The sequence below is a fragment of the Aspergillus melleus genome, assembly GCF_016097325.1.
Source record: "Aspergillus melleus strain CBS 546.65 chromosome Unknown contig3, whole genome shotgun sequence".
Taxonomy (NCBI): Eukaryota; Fungi; Ascomycota; class Eurotiomycetes; order Eurotiales; family Aspergillaceae; genus Aspergillus; species Aspergillus melleus.
This window is the reverse complement of record NW_025763372.1, coordinates 3,415,849-3,432,934: the sequence shown is the minus strand read 5'-3', so window position 1 is coordinate 3,432,934 and position 17,086 is coordinate 3,415,849. Positions and strand designations below refer to the sequence as shown.

Sequence of the window (17,086 nt, the reverse complement as noted above, 5' to 3'; positions counted from 1 at the left end):
ACCGTTCGGAGATAGGATCGAATCGGGGACCTAGAGGTGTGAGGTGAGTCCAGCAGAAGAAGAAGAATGGAACCAAGAAACACTTGGCTGGGAAGAGCAAGTCTATCCGACACTGAGGGGGGCCCGCTTATTAACCAGCATCCGCGGATGGCGACGGCGGGGAAAGCAGTGGCTGCCTTAGTAGATACTCTCTCTCCTTCTGCCATCCATCAATCTCGTACTTATAAATGCTTGCCCCTCCCCCTCTTCTGCTGCGCTGCTTTCGCGGTCCTGCATTCCCCAAGTCTCTCGCCCGACCTACCTTCTTCCCCTCTCTTTCTCGTGCCTTTCATCCTTCCGCCTCCACCATGTCCGATATCGCCGTGCAGTTGACGGCCCCGAATGGGCGTAAATACTCGCAGCCCATCGGTCTGTTCATCAACAACGAGTTTGTGCCGTCAAAGTCCGGTGAGAAGTTTGCCTCTATCAATCCCTCGTAAGTTGCATGCGTATGATCGAACGGAGACCGAGCCGATCAAACTGACCGGATAGGGATGAATCGGAAATTACCTCGGTCTATGCAGCCGGCGAGGAGGATGTCGACCTGGCCGTCAAGGCGGCTCGCAAGGCCCTTAAGGACCCCTCGTGGAAGCTGCTGCCCCCGACGGAGCGAGGAATCCTGATGCTCAAGCTCGCGGACCTGATCGAGCAGCACAAAGAAGTCCTGGCCACCATTGAGACGTGGGACAACGGTATGTCTTCGCTTTGCTCTCGCCGAGTTCTGTTCCGTCTGCTAATACTCTCCAGGCAAGCCGTACAATACCTCGCTGAACGATGACATCGGCGAGGTCCTCAGTACCCTGCGGTACTATGCCGGATGGGCGGACAAGATCCATGGCCAAACGATCAGCACCACACCCGCAAAGTTCGCCTACACGCTGCGTCAACCGATCGGTGTGGTCGGCCAGATTATCCCCTGGAACTTCCCCCTGGGCATGGCGGCCTGGAAGCTGGGTCCCGCGCTGGCCTGCGGAAACACGATTGTCATGAAGCCCGCCGAGCAGACCCCGTTGAGCATCCTATATCTGGCCACGCTGATCAAGGAAGCCGGATTCCCGCCCGGCGTCGTCAACATCCTCAACGGTTTCGGCCGGGTCGCTGGTAGCGCCCTGGTTCATCACCCCGATGTCGACAAGGTGGCCTTCACCGGCTCGACCCAGACCGGCCGGGAGATCATGAAGATGGCCGCATCCACGATGAAGAACATCACGCTGGAAACCGGTGGAAAGTCGCCCCTGCTGGTCTTTGACGACGCGGACCTCGAGCAGGCCGCCAAGTGGGCACACATCGGCATCATGTACAACCAGGGTCAGGTCTGCACGGCGACGTCGCGAATCCTGGTGCACGACTCGGTCTACGACAAGTTCGTCACCCTCTTCAAGGAAGCCGTCGCCTCGACCAGCAAGGTCGGCGACCCCTTCGCCGACGACACCTTCCAGGGCCCGCAGGTCACCAAGGCACAGTACGATCGGGTGCTGTCGTACATCGAGGCGGGCAAGAGCGAAGGCGCCACGCTGGTGGCAGGCGGCGAGCCCTTCAAGAACGTTGGCGACGGCAAGGGCTTCTTCATCGCGCCCACTATCTTCACTAACGTCAAGGACAACATGCGCATCTACCGCGAGGAAGTCTTTGGCCCGTTCGTGGTCATCTCCAGCTTCACGGAGGAAGAGGAGGCGGTGACGCGTGCCAACGACACGACGTACGGACTCGGTGCTGCCGTCTTCACCAAGGATATCGAGCGCGCGCACCGCGTGGCCTCGGACATCGAGGCCGGCATGGTATGGATCAACAGCAGCAACGACAGCGACGTGCGGGTGCCTTTTGGCGGCGTCAAGCAGAGCGGAATCGGTCGCGAGCTCGGCGAGGCCGGATTAGAGGCTTATTCGCAGACAAAGGCGGTTCACGTCAACATGGGAACGAAATTGTAAATCAATCAAGACTAAAAAGGAAACGAATTCGACCGAATGTCCAAGCAACAATGAGCGATGGGCGATGGGCCAACAAACTAACATATCTCGGAACGTATATGTTAGGCCATTTAATATAACTAGTTAATGACGATCCGAAAATGAACTTTATGCATCTGTCTATTTACTTACCCTGCATGTGCTATTTGATCCATCTCATATCCTGGCTCTTTCATCCATCTCATATGTAGAGAGCACGTAACTGTTTAGACGTGTGCATGCAAACCAAACCAAACCAAACCAACTCCTAGTCAATGCACCTACCTACCTACCTACTTCCCTTCCAGCTATGTGGTTACCACTCAGTAAACATAAGTATGCAAAACCATGCAGCAACCACCAACCCAACGCGCAGATCCCATGCACAACGAACAAATACAGATATAAAAATCCCCGGCAGGCAGGCAGACAAGCAGATAAAACCAGCCTAAACGCAAGACTAAAACCTGCAAGAGACAGTGAAGTAAGTAAAGTAAAGTAAGAAGTCTAATGATCTGTACACCGCTATATGAAGGAATATCTACCGATATATGGGAGAGTTTATACAATATGTTTTGTACAGGAAGGCTGTGTAGGTAGGTAGGTAGGACACCGTATGACATGATGTGGCATGATGAGATTGGTTATTTGGGACTTTGTGTTCGTGCATACAGGCGTACATACAAACGGTGAGTATGCATTTTTCTTTCTTTCTGAGATACGTTGGTTTATTTTATTTTATTATAGGGTATTCGGTGATATATTTCTACTGAATGTGGTTATGGGTTTTGTTGTTGTCGGGTTAATCATCGGGTTGTTGAGAATTATATGAAATCAACGGGGAAATTATTTCCTACGTATACAGCAGAGTGGATTGAGCAAGAAATATTTATCCTAGAGAATTCTGTTTCTATTCCACAAGGAATTCATACCATCATATAAGTGAGTGAGAGTCAGAGAGAGAGAGAGAATAAAAGCAAGGGCCAACATGTTAATCGCCTGTCTATATATCCCGACACCCGACACCCGACACTACCCAGAAACATGAACAACAGATATTGCATACCACATAAATACCATGGACTTTATCCGAAAGTATGTTTGCCTGCCGCATTATAAAGAGGGCAATTACATGTCTATCAAATTTTGTTGAAGTGATCTGCTTTGTAGATCTCAAATCTGTAATGAGTGTCAATGGAGCTAAATTGCCGATCACAAGATATGGGGATGGAAAGCTAATGTGATGCAGAGGAAAATGTACTCGGTTCAAGTTAACTAAATAAAAGCAGCAGATAATATTTCTATATAGTGTAGTATGTACGAAGCACATATGAACCTTCTCCTACATCTAAGTCTATGCACATCTACCTAAGCAATAACTTTAAACCCCCAGTTTATTATACCTACTAGACTGGGAGGAAACAAACGAAGTTGAGGCAAAATAAAAAGTCTCTAGCAAAGTCGAATTACACTCTACAGACATATATCGAATATAGACCCCTCATCCACAAGCAATCTGTGTGCCTGAGGTTACAATCTTCTAAATTTCTTATCATCCATTCACTTCTTTCTAGTCAGAGTTTCAAGACACCTGGTAAATCATTCATAGTCACTTCAACTAGCCGATTTCAGTCGCCTTGATGATGAAATAGGACTAAATGTCTTACCCCTGCATATAGAACGCTCACATAGATACATACAGTACAGTAAGTGGATGGACCACAACCCAGCAGCGAACTGCCAACTCACTATCAATAGAAAGTAACGCAACTATGCAATACATTCTATATTCCTATGTACCTAAGAACCCTGCTTAGATACGTGACCACGGAAAGACACCCTGAGAACCGGAAAATATGACAACACAGCACCACACAGTCAACGAACACGTACGTACCTGTTCTCTCTAGGCACTTTCTTTCCTTGGACTTTACCCTGGTGGCCCACTTTCCCTATCTACTTGATAGCACATACATGTATACACAGACACATGATAGGTAGATACTAGATAAATAGCCATCTATATGAGGTAGATAGCCACTCAAATACTGTACCTACATACCTACATCCAAAGACAGGCAAAGTCAAAGCCAAGAAACAATAATCAGTTACATTTAATCCCTACACGCCCAACCCGCCATAAGCAGCCTCCCTACCTGCCGTATCCACGAAGGAAATCTGAACCCTAGCACTGCCTCTCCAATGGCTACATACTGTACATTCATGCTATAGGCCGGTTCTGGATACGCCTATCCAGTAAATCTAGTAAGTACATACATGCATACTTTAGACCTTTTCCACGAACGCACCGAACAGCAAACCCTTCTCAGCTGGAACCCAATCCCAATCCCAAACCAAACACAGACCCAGACCCATATCCAAACCAAGGTAACTAACCATGCAAGTCAGCCAGCTAAGCAATGCAGCACAGCACAGCACAGCACAGCACAGCACAGCACAGAGCATACACATGGCCACGAGTCCCTATGAGCTGGCACTCGCAGGGCACTCGCAGATACGTACCTAATATAGTGGCGGGTCGGTAGCCTTGCCTTGTCCTGTCTTGTCTTGCCGTGTCCTGCCCTGCTTTACGCCATTCCCATATCCTGGTCATATTCTTGTTATTGCCCTGTTCATACGACATACAGGGAGGTTGCAGCGGGTATGTGAAAGTGTATGTGTGCGCGCGGGTGCCTTAACCCATAACCACGTCGACAACCTTCGTAGACATTAAACCAGATGACGATGACGATGACACACACGCACGAACTAACCACCTTCCCTGCCTGACCAATCTAGCCTAACTTAATACCCAGATTCTATGCAAATACGAGTCACACTTCTATGTACAGTACCTACACCTAAAGGGCGGGGTGGGAGGGTATCATCTAATCTAGTCTGATCTAGTCTACTCCAGTCTAGGTAGTGAAGTAAGTATCAAGTGTAGAGAGAGAGAGAGAGAGAGAGAGAGAGAGAGGAAGATACGTGGACAACCTATCTAACCCAACCCACCACTAGATAACTAGCTTCGTACATATGTAGGTACAGTACAATAGAGACCGAGCATATAGGGATTGATGTACACATGTTACGATTTCTTTCCATTTGATCCTTCAATCCTTACCGACTCAAAGGATTACTCCGTACTCCGTACTCCGTCAAGGGAGTGGGAGACAACATACTCCGTAAAAGAGACGGGACTGGAGGGATCGTGGATTGCATATACATGCATGCATGCGTGCATGCATGACACCCGAAGAAGAATGCGTCTTGGGTTTTCGTTTCGAATCTGGTTTTTTATTTAATTTGGATTTGGGTTTTATAGGTGTGTGGGTGAGTGGGTTCTCTCTCATGTACCTTAGTTTAGGTACATACTTACGGTGTACATTCTTAGGGTACCTACTCCGTAGGATTTACCTAGGTAAGAGGTGTCTTAATGTCTAGGTAAGTTGTACGTACTGTACTTTGTGGATTAGTGTGCAGCAACTACACCGTAGAAGTTGAGATAGCTAGGTCTAACTCTAGGTATGTATCTAAGTATGTATCTAAGTATATGGGTTGACCGACTTGAAACTAAGACTAAGATATTCGTCCTTAACACAGATACAGGGGTGACTATTTACAGTAGGTACACAGTATAAACAGACCTACACCGTGTACAGATAGATCAGAGAATGAACCCACTCTCCACAAAGAAATACACATCTCTATAGGTACCTAAGCCAGGTATTAACCAACTCTGTATGTATGTATGGACACTGACATATACCCCATAGTAAGGTACTCCGTACTCCATACATACGAAAACAAGGCAAGATAAATCGCAAACTCACCCAATAAAAAAAAGCCAAGCGTGATGAGACATATGATTCGTCCATGCAAAATACCAACTAGGATCGACAAGTGCAGTGAACGGATCCAATCAGTCCCACGATTATCCACTGCAAGTTACTGTGCAGTGTACACATACACAGTACTCCGTAGTGTGTACGGTGTAAGGTAGGGTGCTGTAGGAAGGCCCTACGATGTACGGTGTACAACCTTCTGGGTACTGATGTGGGCTTCATCCGAACTAAGGAACTAAGTTAGTATCGTGCCTCTAGTCAGGTGTCGTGGCACCGAGCCACTCCCTTTAGCTCGCGTTCTTCGGTAGGCATGGATAAAAAAAGATAGAGATGCAGATGCAGGTGGGTAGGAAGTAGGCTGGTGTCGTGGATGGAGGCGGGGGCCGGAGGAGACAGTCCACAGCGTACATCTGAGAGTAGATGCGTGTACTTCGGAAATACTACCCTGTAGGTGTGACGGTTCTTGATCCCATGTACCGCCATGTACCTCCTCGTACCTAAACCCGGAGGAGTACGTCGTTAGGCAGCATTGGAGACGGTACCGGGTATTGCGGAGTTATGTATTGTATGTATCGAGACCATGCGATACCCAGTCATACATACCGATACATCCTGCAGTCCCCAACGTAAATATTACCTGCGTTGGTCGTGCATGCATGAAGAATCAGTCATGTGAGGCTGTCTATTCACTTGCCCAAACATCCACTCCAGACTGACGCAGGCAGACGGACAGACGGACACACGGATAGACAGACAGGCATATGCTGACGGCTGCCGGTCTATTAGGCCTGCATACATGGGATGGAAATAGAAATGTTGCTGATAGGCTCATACTCAACGGTCGCACATCAACTGGGAACTGGAGGTCAGTGCCCAGAGAGGGGAAAAGAGTGTGAGACGACACTTACGCAAGATAAATCGAAAAGAAAAAGGAAAATTAAAAAAAAAAAATCCCTCTCCAAACCACCAGCGAGCAGTATACGCATCAGTGTAAACCATGCTGTGTAGTTACCCTGACAGCTTACAGGGTACACCGCATTTTTCTCTTCCACCCGATTTCTCTCATGGGTGGATCTGACCTGAGTTATCAGGCCGCGGTTTGATTGCCTTCCTTTTGGCCGCAACTTTTGTTTTATTATTTTTTTTTCTCCCCTCCCACACCTGTACGGGGTACCTACTGCGTACAGAGTAGAGGTAAAATTAATAGAAGAGAGAGCAAATCTGATGATGCATCATCGACGTTATCCGGGCGGCTTCAGCTGCCTCTCTTCCCCACTCTTGAGAATTTGTTGCCTACAGCGGCAGTGCAGGTCAATCTGCATGGGGGGGATCCCTCTCTCCTCTCCGACCGACGCCAAGGGTGAAAGAGGGAATGCATCGAGTAATCGACCCTCTGGACTCCGCACTCAAAAGGCTCGGTATCGACAAGACCATCTAGCTTGCTTCGGTGTACGATCGCCCCAATAGGGCCGATCACCCCAGGCCTTCTCTTTCGGAGTACGACGTGGACTCCCGTTCAAACGGACCGTTTCCTCCCGCGAGAGTCGTCGACGCTGTTCGAGGATATCGATTCCTTTCGCCAATAATGATGTAACGTCGGTCTGACCCTGGGTCATTGGTCGCACACCGCTTGGGTATTATCAAGCGGACAACGCATGGTCCGTTGTTGTCCCCAAAATCTGTAAAATAATTCGCTGCTCGAGGGGGGTTAGTATATGCCATTCAGTGTCGAGGTCAAACCATTGGGTGGCTCTTGTCTTAGTGCACCCCGTCGAAGGAATGGGTGAACGCGCTAGTGGAGGTGCTTTTTGTTTTCATGTCTCTTCCCTTCCCCGAATAATTCGGGCCTTTGTTTGATGTATGTGATTTTCGATACCATTAAGGCCTCAGGGTCACCAGGTAACGCAGGAAAGAATCTCTCAACTGGCAGTCTGGCACAGACCTTCCGACAGACGAGGGTGAAAAAAAAGAACCGGTGATCAATGCAGAAATGTACTGAGTACACGGGTCCGTTACAACGGCTGTGTCACAGGGCTGGATTTCCACTGGTAGGAAAGGGGCAAATGATAATTGGAAAAATACTACTCCGTACTCCCGTCCGTCATCGACACATCCAAGGCCATTCGAGGCGGAAGGGGAAAGAGACCCTGGATACGCGTGCCGTCTCTGCATCTAAGGAACGCTTCAGAAACCAGGGACCGGAATTGGACCCATCCAGTCCCAAGCCCAAGCGCTTGTGTTTTGTCACGCAGCTGCTCTAAAAGCCTTGGGAATAGCTGCCGGCAGCTAGATATTCGATTCCAGACAGCCCACGGCCCCAGATGAAAAACAGTCGGATCCGTTCCTATTCGTTCGTATCGCCCCATTTTGGGTTCTCTTTCCCCACCGACGCCCTTGTCTGGAACAAATGAGGCGTAACACGGGAAGGATGCCGCCCCCCGGCAACTGTCAGCTAACGCTCCAAAAGTTGGTAGCTATGTTGCTATGATGACTTGCTGAGATTGAGATGGAATGGTGGATATTTCCACGGGAGCTCTGGTTTGAATCCATTAATCTAAGCGTTAATGAGAGGCTTCCTGAGACTAGACCGTATTTTTCTTTTTTCTTCTCCCTCAAATGAAACTTGCGTTGCCGGCTGCTGCCCTCTCAACATTTGGTCCTCACGTTTTGCGGACTCCTCAAGTCTTCTTCACCTGACATATGATAGCTCAAGTGGTGGAGACTGTGCCTTGTTGCAGAATTCAATAATGAAGTCTAACAAAGGTCCGGCGGAGTCAATAGTTTGGCCAGCAACTGGGCCGGAAAATTACGCTTCTGGGTTTGGTAAGGTAGCTCGAGTGCACTAGAACTAGGAGGAGCGTCGACCGTATTGCGTTTTTGTTTTGGTTTCGTTTATCGGAGGGTTAAACTACGGAAGTCCTGAGTCAGTGGCAGAGCTGATGATGGAAGCAGAGAGAGAAGTAAGAATAACAGAGTAACAATAATACCCCGTAGCTAGCTACTAGCTGCAGCTCCAGAAGGAGCTTCCTTCGGTCCAGAGTCCAGACTCACTCGCTCAGCAAATAAACGAGGCCGCTATCTGTCGCAGACGATGCTCGAGCCATAACATCATCGACGCGCATCCCTCGAATAGAGCGGTGAACGTGGCGACCCACTGATAGGTGCTAGTTGATTTAGTGTGGTTTGGACGGGGGAAGCGAAGGAGGAGCCGAAGCAGGGAAAAGAACGTACTTCAGACACTAAAAGGCTAGACGGGCTGCCTGGATGCAAATGAGGTGGGGACGGGAAATATGGAAGAAAAATCAGACAAGGATACGATGGGAATGGGATGGAGAGAGATGGGGAATTTCGATCGGGGAATGAATGCGAGGGCGACTTTTGTTCTGCTCTTGTCTGTCCTGCAGGCTGCCGTTATGTAAGCATTGCTGGGATGCTGGTTAGAGCCTGCCTAACAAGGAAAGGTGACTCCGATAAGGCAAATGAAGATAGAATGGACAAAGTACGAAGACGGTTGGACTTGGGCGGTTTGAATAGTTAATCCTAGAAACTATAACTAAGCCTTTTCTTGTTTGCATGTTGGCTAGCCCCTAGGCTGATGTCTCACACAATCGGATATGTCACAACCGACAGAGTCAAACCCCTAAGTATGCGGCGTACTCCGTACTTATGTCAAATGCACATCGACCTCAAACAAGTATCAAATTCCAATGTTTGCTAGTTTGACATCAAGTATGACGGGTAGATCCCCGTCAAGGGCCAAATTTATCGCATGCTACTTGCTTGGGCTTGCTGTCAAACCACAGCCAAGCCTCCCAAGATTTATACATCTCAAGAAAGCTTGTAATGGCAGCAGGACAAAGAGCTATTGTTTCAGCCATCAATGTGCGTATGGTACTCGATAGACATGCTAGGTCTTCTTGTATACGTATCGGAAGTTTATGTTGAACAGGTATCATGTAACGATCTACTCCGTAGTATAAATTCTTTTTGCAGTATCTTTCCAGGCCCGGCCATATTACAGGCTATCGGGTGGCATATCAACAGGATTAATTTAGTCACATTCATTGTAAGAAAGACAGACTGGTCCAGTAGGCCAAACCGACAACACTAAGAGTGCTATTTGCGGACTTCGTTCGGACCCGAAATAGCACAGTAGCAAACATGATGCCTGTCTTTGCAAGCTCCATAAGTCCAGTTCAGCACTTACCTTCTATGAATGTACGTATATTTGGCGCTTGGAGATGCCGCTCGTTTTGATACTGGTCTGTCTTAGACCATCCGTAATTGGCTGCTATCGCAGTCAGCCTTGGGCCTAATACTCCCGGCGCGCCAACGTTGATAGTTCAGAACGATTCAGGGTGGATAATGAGTGGATACTTGACAACTCTCCGTACATCGTACAGAATGTTATGCCTCACTCTTCGGACCTAAGGTGTAACCGGGAGGTGTCCGAAACATACGCCTCGTACAGTGCCTTCGAGGCATGTCAAACTCAAGGCGAGCGGAAGTAAGTGAGGCCTAGAAAGGCAAGATGTTTTGACACTTCCCTGGTGGGGCCGACAACCCCGCAGTGGCCGTCACGTGGCCAGTCGGGTGAGGGCCCGACGAGGACAGAGTTGCTCGTCGATTTCTGAACGATTGAGTTGCCTCTGGAGCGCCTCTGGAGCAAGAAATAGCTTGATCCTTTGTCTTTGTGCTACCTCTGTGCTATCGTTGTCCATCTCTATTCGACGGGTGAAACTGCCGTCATTGTCGATCCCAAAAACCGAACCCCCCCCAGCGGAGACAAGGGAATTGGAACTGTTCCACTATCGTCATGGCCACGTTCCAAAAATGGACGGTTTCTGAGGTATGCCTAGGGCCCCTGTGTGATGAAGCTTCTGTTGTACCTGGGTCGAGGCCTGGGTACAGAGACATATCCAAAAAGAATAAGGGGCTCGTTCTCACGCCTTCTTTTCCCCGTTAGCCGTACGTCGATATAGCGGGAACCTTATTGGAAGGGCCTTTCTTTGACGAGGCCAAGAATGAGTTTCGTTTTGTGGACATCTGGGAGCAGAAACTCTATGTGCTGGACCAGGCTAAGGGCCCAGGCTCCCTGAAGACGTTGGACACGTCTGCGTCGATCGGGTGCGTGGCAGTCCCTCTCATTCCCTTCTGTGTCAACGGAAGTCCCCGCAGGATATTCCATACCCGAGTAGGAATGTTTCGGAGCTGATCATGGAGAACCGGGGAGCGTGTGTTTAGGGTAACTGCCAATATCGAAAATGTTGATGATAGCAACCAGGAGCAGATCGTAGTGGCGGCGAAAGAGGGATTTGCTTTTGTGAACCGCAACACGGGAGACCTCTCGTACATCAACAAAGCATGGGAAATCCAAAACGAGCCGGAGAAGGCAGCCAGGTAAGGCCCGATTCCCTCCACTGAAGTCTTCTCTGCGATCCGCCTATCCCCGTTCGATCTGACTCATCGGAACCGCAACTAAAACAGAATGCGTTTCAACGATGGAGCGGTCGACAGCCACGGTCGATTCTGGGCGGGCTCTATGAATGATCCCAAGGTGCAGACACCGGTCAACGAGGGTGTGTTGTTCCGGTTAGACCCCGATATGAAACTGCACCGCATGGTGGAGCAGGTCACCATTCCCAATGGAATTGGATGGAATCTCGCCAACGACACCATGTATCTGACCGACTCACCCACGGGAAAGATTTACGCCTTTGACTTCCAGGCCGAAACCGGGGCAATCAGCAACCGGCGTGTCCACTATGACCTGGGGGAGCCCAAGGAGCCCGATGGCTTCGCCATCGACGTGGAAGGCTGTATCTGGAGTGCGATTTACGGAGGCGGTAAAGTGATCCGAATCTCGCCCGAAGGGAAGCTCATTGGTGAAGTGTCGCTGCCCACCAGAAACATCACCTGCCCGGCCTTTGTGGGGACGGAGTTGTTCATCACTACGGCCAAGGATGAGGCTAACGACGATCAATTCCCTGATTCTGTGCGATATGGTGGCCGACTCTTTAAGATTGATGTGGGAATAGAGGGTCAGCCCAAGAACAAGTTTCGCTTTCAGGGCTAATCCTATAGGTCGGTAGCGTAGTGAGAGACCAATGGAAATAGGATCAATGAAATCGTGCGACTATTGCCTAGTTTATTTTCTGACGGAAGCAGGATGGAACGAGGATCCTTACGGTGCGATATCCATCCTTTCTGGATCCGTATGTAGTCCTGTTGAACTGGGACGAGCTCCTGGGTGCTTGTAAGCGATAAATCGCTATCACTCCAAGGGCTTGGGCAGGAACCGAAACCCAGACAGCCAAGCCACGGTCTTGTGAAGAGTAAGCAGTTTCTAGGGTCAGAACTGGTGGCTCCAGGCACAATCACACGGAAATTGATTGGAGTTTTGGATTCAAACATACCTTGGTGATATTGCGGGCTATCATTTTGGATCAAACGGGATGGTTGATAAAGAGTCTGGATTTTGGGTGATAAGTTGGATGAGGGAAGGATCGAAGGCTCGACAGGTCAACCGTAGAAATAATTAATGACGTAAGTTTGGCAGTCTGTTACGGGGTATATTACTTGGCATACAAACAATTGTACAGTACAGTAACAGTAGGTATATAGTAGGTAGTTACATGTGTTCCAGTCTGTTTTTTATTGGAGGCCGTCAATTCTGTCTCCATCAGGGGCTAGGCCCCAATACTATGGTCTTTTTATATAGGTAGTGAACAAGAACCCGGCAGGTTGGACAAGGCAAGGGGGAATGTTTGGCAAAATGCCTAAAGTGACAATGTTACACATCCAAAAATGACGAGCCCGGCGGGATTACATCCGACTTGTACCTTTTTCTTCCGCTGAGCTGGATATAAATCAAAGCAAATACTTCGAAAGTTGGAGATGGAGAAACGGGAAGAAAATAAAGAAAGGAGCAAGGAACAGAAGGTAACTAATCAGATTCCTTTACGTTGTACTTGGCGTAAAACCCGCCATGCAAGCAGATAGCGTACAGCGAATTTGTGTAAACCTACCTACACTCCAGGTAAGGTATACATACATGTATGTACCTACCTTTCAACGAAGGAAATACTGGGTATTCTTAGAGGCAAAAAGTACATACTGGCCACCAAGACAGCTGCATACATGAGTATAAACATGTCCTTGAGGGGGGAGCCAACTAAGCATGCAAAGAAGGACAATCCTGGCTGCAGGAGGCCAGCCCAGCCTGATTGAACCGCCCCCCGGAATCATCAACACACATTTTCCATTTGCTACCGAGGCGCCCCCGTGCCGCCGGTGGACGCGGGAGTGATGGGGTGCAATCTATCGCCGGGATCTGAGATGTCGGATGCAGGACGCGCTGTTCCGGCCGGAGGTCAAAGTAACGCGAGCACTTTCCCTCCCGCCAGACCAATTCGTACAAATTGACGACCGACAAGTGTGAATGGCTGTGTGTGTGCAGTCTTGCATGCATGTACAGGAGTGGCACATACACACATGCATCCGAGGGATGTACAGGTGCCACCTAAGTGCTGTAGTTACCTACCGACTCGAGTAAGGGAGGGGGGAATCTGGGCCCCGGGGAAGAAGAATCTCATTGATTGTGACGAGACAATGCCAGCGTGCTGATGATCCCAGACATGCAGGCGGATGCAGCGCTCGTGGAAGTACTGGGATATAGCGAGGTATAGGTACTTCCTATCATGTAACTTATTACTGAAGGGCTTACTGTACGTAAGTAACTACATACACACATACATAACACTTACATATGTAGTGCTATCAGTAGGTTTGCTTTTTTCTTTGCCATCTTTTCTTTTTCCAACTCAATTTGGAGGACGGGATACTGCATGATTGATTGTCTGAAGGTCAGGCACCTAGGGCAGTGTTTCTGCACGTAATCCACTGCCGATGTGTTGGTGGTACGGTTTAGTGCTTGCAGTAGGCTGCCTACACCGTACTCTCGTACTTCTGGAGTAGGTCGACCAAGAGAGAGGAATTGAAGATAGTAAAATAGATTGAATTACACACAAATTAAATTACAAAAGGTGCGACCAGGTGGAGTGGGATTCTTACTTCTAATATTCCGTGACGGCGGGTGCAGCGGCACCCAAAGGTGGATTTGTAATGTAGAATACGGGGAGGATTTGCTGGATTTACTCAGTGAGAGGGGGGCCTCAAAAGGAAGAAAAAGAAAAAGCAAAAAAAAAAAGGGACAAAAGTCCTGTAAGAGGTGAGAAGAGAAGCCGATCGCACGTCTTTGGCACTTTGCCCTCGGTGCTCATACAATATGATTCTTGCTTACAGAGTCAATGATTTCATGGGCCCCTGGGAACACTGACTAGCATCGTTAGTACACTACATAGTAAATAGTTATTGTGACGTGCAGACAAGCCGGAGATTCGAGAACGCCCGCCGAATCCATTCATTCCTCCTGTCGAACGACTACTAATTCTCTAGTAACCACTAGGTGGTACGGAGTACGGAGTACCTTCCTTGGTGCTACAACCTTCAGTTTACAGACTACGGAGTACTACACGGTGTACTAGTGTGCTATTCCCCCTCTAGCACTCCGGGTTAGTGTTTGAGATAAGGGGTAAGTAAACCAAGATACTGACCACCCCATGAACCGCATTTCTGGGAATGGTACGCGCCCCCAATCTCGAGCGTCCCTCGACGCCAAACCCGGGCGGGTTTAAGGCGTCGGCACTAATGCATCCACTCGCAGTCTCGCACATTCGCCATGATTTCTTGCCCCATCATCCCATCATTTTCCATGTCTGCCCTGGGACAGTATCCACCGGAGCGAAGAGAAAGAAAAAAAAGGCAATTCCTAGCTGCGCAGCACTAGACTGTCTAGCAGAGAAATGAGCTCAAAATGAGGCGGATTCTATTTCCGGATAGGATGCTTAAAATTTCGAATTGACTCGGTTTCACGTTCAAAGACTTGAAAGGATCATCGGATGCTTCCTCTGAAGTGACTATCGATTATCGAACGTCTTCCTGGAGGGAGTCAATAATAATTATAATAATGACGATGGATGTCATTCATCGCTGCCGAAAATCCCACACCATACCTAATCGCGTCCAAACTCGGGCCCTTCCTTCCTTCTTTCTTTTCTTCTCTCCCGTTCTCTTCTCTTCCCTTCCTTTCCTTCTCGTCCTGGTGCTATTGATCTATCCACTCTTGGAAACCATCCCGTCCCTGGCAGCAATCACCGACTCGTCCGCGGCAATAGTTTGTCTGGCATGATAAAACCAGTCCAACCAACTAGACTGAACTAGACCCAGAACCAACTACACCGTACTAACTAGTAACCACTAACCCACCGAAAGGCTAAACCCACCATATGATTATGACACACATGACCCGCAGCGTACCAACGGATTTCCCTCATTCCATGATTCCAGAACCGAAGCACGCGTTTCTGGCATTTCAGCGGCCCGCACGATCTACGGCACCTGGACTCCGTACGGACTACGGAGTCATCAACTATTTGCTTGTTCAATGTTCGCGCTTATGAGCCTCGTCTTCTTCGAGATCACCATTTGATCTGGTTCATGCGACCGCTCTCTTTCCCCCCGTTCACTTGCAATTGCGTCCGGTCCTGAGAAACTATCATCACCATCACAATTTATCGATGATCATTCCCCAACCGGTGTCCTTGCACCCATGTATTTCTCCGCGGGGGCGTTGAAGGGTTGAAACCAATAGAATTCATCAATATAACCCGCGCCTCACCCTCAATGTTAATATTATTGCGTGGTAGGCAAGCACGGACTACTGGCCAAGGAATAGGCCTCGGTGGGCTCGCTTTGCCTCTAGTTCGACCGTCTAACTGACTTCATCAGGGTAAAACCCACCCGAGCGTTCGAGAATTGACAATTCCGGCTCGAGGATCCTCTGGAGAAATCCAAGAGCGAAACGCCACCAAATCGGTGCTCGACGGGCCCCTTGCTCGGTCCGACGTTACATGGCCATCCAAAGATATTGGACTGTTTCTACTGCTAGAATTACGTCCTCCGATCCGTCCCTAGCGACACGCGAATTTGATAGATCGGCTTGAATCATCGCTAAGTGATTCTTTTCTCCTACTTTCTTTTTTTCTTCTGTTTGTTTCCCCTTTTTATCCGTGTTGGTTGCCTTAGGTTGCATTTCAGGATTTCCTCGAAGTTCGGCCTGCCAGCCATCCCCGTCTCTCCTCCACAACGTAATTCCCACTAACCACGCAGAGTAGGAAGAGGTGGAAGAAGAGAAAGAAATTGAACCATTGAAATCAATCTTTTTCAGAAAGAAAAAATAAAGAGAAAAAAAAAATTAAAAACTGTGGGATTCTTCTAACGTCTGGTGCAGATGTATCCCAAGGCGAACGAACCATTCTTGGGCTCTTCGTCAGGATGCCCAAACTCGAATACCCAGGAATACCAGTCTTCGTGAGGATAGCTCATCCTCGCTGGGCGCACACTGTCATTGATTTGTCCCCAAGGCTTTCCGTCTCTCTAGGGGTTGCCCCCCAGGTGTTCGATCGCCTGGTTTCTCGGGAACAACTTCCTTACGCTGCCCGCATCCAGAGCTTTGACCCAGCAGTGGTGTCTACACCACCAGCACATTAGGAACCAACGCGAGTTTGCTTTTCTGACTGCGATTCTACCCCAGGATGCTCATTCCAGACATGAAAGGACTCCGCGCCATAGTGGCATTGCCCAGCAAACTTTGTTCCAATTGATGCCCAATCATGACGTAGCTGAAACACGCCTCCGGACGAAATTTGGCCCGATCTTGTTGAGCAACAAAGCCCAAAGAGACAGGCAGAGCGTGCATCGTGGACCACTAAGGTCTAGATGAGTTGAGGAAAATTCAAGTTCCCAAAATGACCTGTCTGCCCTGTGCCTTGCGGAAGATAGTAATCATAACTACGAAGGACCCGGTCGTCGAGATTTAGGTAAGTTGCTTTCGGGCCTTGCTTCCTCGGAAGGTGTGGACGATTGGCCATAAAGTTGTCACGGCTAGTTACCTAGTTACTCCTTAGGGTGGGTTAATACCGCAAAGCGAGCGACGCAACGCTGGGTGGGAAGAGAATACAAGGTAAGAGGCAAGAGAGAGGACGAACGAGCACCGGTGGTGATCCGCAGTGAGATACTTTCGGACTACCGAAGCAACCCCTCGTGTGGTTGCAGCAAGGCAATCACCGTCCGTCACCCAATTTTCGGGGAAAGGAAAGTGAAGCACGCCCTCGGCATGCATGTAAAACATGATGA

The 17,086-nt window shown here is 48.9% G+C and overlaps 2 protein-coding genes across 2 annotated transcripts; both read left to right on the top strand.

Moving 5' to 3' along the window:
• Window positions 1-347: 347 nt before the first annotated feature.
• ALD2_2 (aldehyde dehydrogenase family protein) lies at window positions 348-1,967 on the top strand (the record flags this gene model as incomplete). Its single annotated transcript, XM_046087932.1, has 3 exons — window positions 348-475; window positions 532-731; window positions 787-1,967. 3 exons carry the CDS (start codon window positions 348-350, stop codon window positions 1,965-1,967), a joined length of 1,509 nt encoding a protein of 502 aa, XP_045943900.1.
• An 8,679-nt stretch (window positions 1,968-10,646) lies between these two features.
• On the top strand, window positions 10,647-11,906 carry LDX57_006237 (SMP-30/gluconolactonase/LRE family protein; the record flags this gene model as incomplete). Its single annotated transcript, XM_046087931.1, has 4 exons — window positions 10,647-10,679; window positions 10,797-10,957; window positions 11,075-11,230; window positions 11,318-11,906. 4 exons carry the CDS (start codon window positions 10,647-10,649, stop codon window positions 11,904-11,906), a joined length of 939 nt encoding a protein of 312 aa, XP_045943899.1.
• Between the last annotated feature and the right edge of the window lie 5,180 nt (window positions 11,907-17,086).